This window comes from Mizuhopecten yessoensis, unplaced genomic scaffold (assembly GCF_002113885.1).
Source record: "Mizuhopecten yessoensis strain PY_sf001 unplaced genomic scaffold, ASM211388v2 scaffold11101, whole genome shotgun sequence".
Lineage (NCBI taxonomy): Eukaryota > Metazoa > Mollusca > Bivalvia > Pectinida > Pectinidae > Mizuhopecten > Mizuhopecten yessoensis.
This window is the reverse complement of record NW_018408880.1, coordinates 1,961,650-1,966,347: the sequence shown is the minus strand read 5'-3', so window position 1 is coordinate 1,966,347 and position 4,698 is coordinate 1,961,650. Positions and strand designations below refer to the sequence as shown.

The following is a 4,698-nucleotide window of genomic DNA, read 5'->3' as shown; positions in this document are numbered from 1 at the left end:
CACATTGATTGTCTGTGTCCACTGTGCCATACTCGGAGTCGTTTGCGCCAGGCGTGAGTTTCTCAATTTACTCAATCGAGCTGTTTAGTTCCGCCTGGAACTGTCCATTAATGCAATGGACATTTCTAAACTTCATACATTTTTGTACTAACTATTAACACTGTATCATATCTGAGGAATTACATATGTATACTATATATTCAAAACTTAAACTCCACTTTATAGTATCAGCAAGAAAAAATAATGTCATGAAAACCTATACTTGTCAAAATCATGTGCAAGCCCAGGCTTATTGGCTTACATGGTAGCTACACGCCTGACATGCATCATAACCGTTAGCTTTAAGACAATGCTCAGATACGATGGCAGGGTTTAAGTTGTAAAGTTGATTGACGGCCGGCACAGTTACTTTTGTGTGGTTCTTAAATAAATAGAACAACTTATATACATTGTATATACTATCTAACTATGACCTTCAGTGGTATCCAACTTTAAAATGGCAGTCATAGTTATATGACCTCAACAAAAGGACAATGGCGTTCATAGCATTTTCTGACTGCCATTGATTCAGCTGACCATGGCTATGTTGTATGCTAAAGTAATTATTGTGCTTGAGATGTGAACAGTAGATATTTTAGTGAGGGTGCAGGGATACATTTCTACCTTTTTAATTTAAATTACTACTACTACGTATGCGTAAATAATTAACTGTATTTGATGGTGTTTCGACACTCAGTAAAAGTCATGTTATATGAGAAACATATCATTTCTCTTAATTAATAAGGACTTAGGGTCTCTGAGGTCAAATACTTGGTACAATGTTACACTTGTTTTTACTGAAAACTATCCAAAACATTTTAAGGTTCAGCAAAATATCACAGAAATATAAGGTGTTCAACAGCAGACACATATCAGCCTAATGACTAACTCCAGGATGTTGCTTCGTTGTGCTGTAATTTCCCACAGATGGCACTTTAACACTCATCAGAACGTAAATTTGACATCGAGCGGGTTCTGTACGATACGTTGGTGTATTTCTATAAACAGTGGGATGTACATGACAAAGTCCATGAAATCTATGTAGCCACTTCCCTCCCGGTTAAACTTGCTCAGTACCTGTTAAGACAAATAAAGAGATGAATAAGTATGTACATGTTGTTTATTACAAAAAGAAAAAAATGAACTTTAATACTGGCATTATGATTGATAAGTCCAACACTTTCAGTATTATTTTTTGTGATAACTGATTAGGTGGTTGGATGGCAGAGTAGATAGGGCCCTCGCCTTTCAACAAGAGGTTTGATGCCCCGATCAGAACTTCTTTCTTGTGAAAAGGTATGGTATGGGGTCTGACCAAGTGAGTTTTCTCCAAGAACTCTGGTTTCCTTCCACATTAAGCACTCCACTCTTCCGTCAGGCTCCAACAATAGGGATTTATATAATTTATTCATGCAAGGTTAAACTTATTACCGACTCGGTTTACTTACAACTTTAATATGCTCTGGTGTCAGTCCTCCGGCTGTCAGTTCCACTGCCAAGTTTGATGCTGTTGCGTTTCCTCTAGGCGTGGGTTCTCCGTCGCAGATCAGTGCAAACAAATCCTACAGCAGAACAGACTCTTGTCAATATTACATAACAAAGATATAGTCATTGGATACCATTTACTTCGTAGTGTTAACATTTAACAGTAATTAATCTTCAGAATCTGGTATAGCCTAACACTCCAACCCCTCTGAACAGTGCTGAAGTTGAGAGATGACATGGTTCCATTTTTGACACAGGAATATTTGTGGTCATCTATTTATATTAATATTGAACTTGACTTGGATCTTTGAACTTGAAAAGAAAATTTCAAACAATCAATTTTGGTAAGGAAATAGTGTATGGAGTTTGATTGTTATTGGCTCGGGTGATTAATTGTGTAGAGACCAATCTTCCATAATGTTTTAATTCATTCACTCCTGAAATTGGAAGAGTTCAAATGTGTCTTCAGAGGTGAAAGAGTTAATTGGCAAACAGAACTCGGAAGTTATTGAGCAGAGGGGGGAGGGGGTAATATTTATTCATTTATGATAAAATGTTTAGGTTCTAATACATATAATAATACACATCATAGCCATTACTACAAGGATATGTATATGGTCCAGAAAGACTTGTTTAAAAGCTCTCATGTTTGGCAAGATCACATTAAGAAGTTTAAAATAAACAGATATACTTCTGTAAATGGACTGACCTTTGACCTGTTCATCTTATGATCCAGAGCATGATAGTCCATCTTGTTGATCAGCTTCCGGACCACGGGGCTGCAGATGGAGGAGAGAATAATAAACAATAATAAAACATTGTTGTATAAAGTATGCCTTTAACTAGTCAACGTGCTGATAAAAATGTTACAAGATATAAACAATATCGCATGTGGTTATCAGTTAATATTTTTGTGATTTTTTTTCTTGAAAAATTCCGAAGGAGAGTTAATGGCATATTACATCCTCTGGTGAATAGATATTAGGACACACCTGGAAGGCATATTATTGTTTTCATTTATTTAGTATTTTTGACAAAAGATAGTTTTGCAAAGTTTCAAAAACAAATTTCTGTGCAAGATCAATTGATTAAGACTAAAATTAAAATTTCCCATCATATAACACATATAGCACAATCAAGTATCTATGCGTGGTGTTTCAATGACTAGTTAGGTACATACTCTGTAACCTTCATCAGAGAGATGATCCACTGAGTACATATCGAACTAGTCATGGAAACGTCACACATAAACACTTACTGGTTGTGTTGTATGAACCTTTCTTCATTCCATACTTACCAACCTAAATAAAATATTAGGACAGATAGTTAATATTTTGATTTCTAAATATTTGAATATAATCTGAAATATATTGATAAAACATTTGTCACTCTCCATCCCAATATTTCGGCCTCCTGCCATTCTTCAAGAGTGGAAGTCAACGATGGATTCAAGTTACGTTCTTCTTGCCGAAATATTGGGACTGAGAGTGACAATTGTTGATCTTTTTCATAGAGTCATTTAAGGTATCATTTTTCTAGTCTAATATATCCAATATGTTTTATTTTCACCAATAATACATCGGACTGATCTTTGTAAAATTAAATTTTCACTTACTCCATCTGTGTGACTTTTTCTGATAATGCCGCTACGATACTGAACAACTGAAAATTTAATTTTCTCCTACCAGGTAAATTGAGCACCTGGTGAGAAAAAAAGTGAAAATTTAATATTTATAATGATACATTTAATCGTTTTCATTTCAATCATATTTTTTTCTGACAACATTTTTCTAATTCAGCATTACTTATTATGAACTACAGTCATGCCTGGAAATACTGTCCCACATGTCATTTTAGCCCTCACTTTAACCACCAACATTATTATTATTAATTTCAATGCCCCCTTTTCTATTTTTCTTAAGAATCACTTGTGTTTCTCTCAATTAATCTCCAAACCCCTTTAAAGCACCAAAATTGTTTGCGACAAAAAGTGGCAGTATAACAAGGTTTTACTGTATCTTTTATAATGACATTTTTCCATACATTGCGAAGCAAAACATTTTGTTTGCCTCAAAATCCAATTTTTGTCTACAGGCTTTTTTTCGACTCAACTTTTCTTGAAACTTTGTTATTAATGAATTTTCGTGGTTTAAGTTCGAAAGGGATATATTTGTTAGAAATGGTGTGTGCCAGAAAAGGCCAGAAACAAGAAAAAACATAGAAATCAACTGCATTACTAAAATTTGTGAAACACAAGAGCCAGTCATACAATACTTGTACTTACAGCCAGTCATACAATACTTGTACTAACAGCAAGTCATACAATACTTGTACTTACAGCCAGTCATACAATACTTGTATTTACAGCCAGTCATACAATACTTGTATTTACAGCCAGTCATACAATACTTGTATTTACAGCCAGTCATACAATACTTGTACTTACAGCCAGTCATTCAATACTTGTATTTACAGCCAGTCATACAATACTTGTATTTATAGCCAGTCATACAATACTTGTATTTACAGCCAGTCATACAATACTTGTACTTAAAGCCAGTCATACAATACTTGTACTTACATGAAATAAGTATTCAAACTCCTTTGTTGAAAGGAGATTATTATTGATGATCTGGAGGGAGCCTTCCAGCTCGTCCACATTCATCTCAACATCCTGAAACAAACAGCAAAATGTCAAATCTGATTTAAAATTTGTTTAATTTCAATTTATTTTGAATGATATTTAGCAAGTTATCTTGCGAAACTGAAGGCTGTATTCCTGAAACAATTCTCATGCTAAAGCATGGATATTGTCCTCAAACTTACTTTCTCATATTAACCCATGTACGTGTTTACCATGTTACAATGAAAATGTCCAAATGGAAAACATTGACAAGAGGCCCAAGGGCCTTAGCGGTCACCTGAGTTATATCATAGATACTGGTAGCTTTATTTTATTGTTTAGATGTGATGTGGAAATCAGCATGTAAACTAAGTGAAATACAATACTTGTCATGTCATCAATGGATAAGAATTTGAAAATATTGGTAAATGTTCCCTTTGGGGCCCCGCTCTAGCCCCTGGGGATGGGGCAGGAATCCTAATTTTACAAAGTAAAACTCTCATTTACCCAAGATGATTCTGACTAAGTTTGAGCAATTTTCTGCTGAAAAT

General features: G+C 34.7%; 2 protein-coding genes across 5 annotated transcripts in view; one reads left to right on the top strand and one right to left on the bottom strand.

The window, feature by feature from the left end:
- The window catches only part of LOC110465815 (probable peptidyl-tRNA hydrolase 2), a 32,498-nt gene that overhangs the window by 18,796 nt on the left and 9,004 nt on the right, over positions 1–4,698 (top strand). The window lies entirely within an intron of this gene.
- Positions 241–4,698, bottom strand: part of LOC110465814 — a 113,930-nt gene continuing 109,472 nt past the window's right edge. For all 4 annotated transcript variants that reach the window (XM_021521913.1, XM_021521912.1, XM_021521914.1 and 1 more), the window contains 5 exons: positions 4,106–4,198; positions 3,140–3,225; positions 2,234–2,303; positions 1,488–1,601; positions 241–1,116 (listed from right to left, as the gene is read on the bottom strand). In XM_021521913.1, the coding sequence (XP_021377588.1) occupies positions 985–1,116; positions 1,488–1,601; positions 2,234–2,303; positions 3,140–3,225; positions 4,106–4,198 (495 nt within the window). In that variant the 3' untranslated portion in view covers positions 241–984. The remainder of the gene's footprint in view (positions 1,117–1,487; positions 1,602–2,233; positions 2,304–3,139; positions 3,226–4,105; positions 4,199–4,698) is intronic.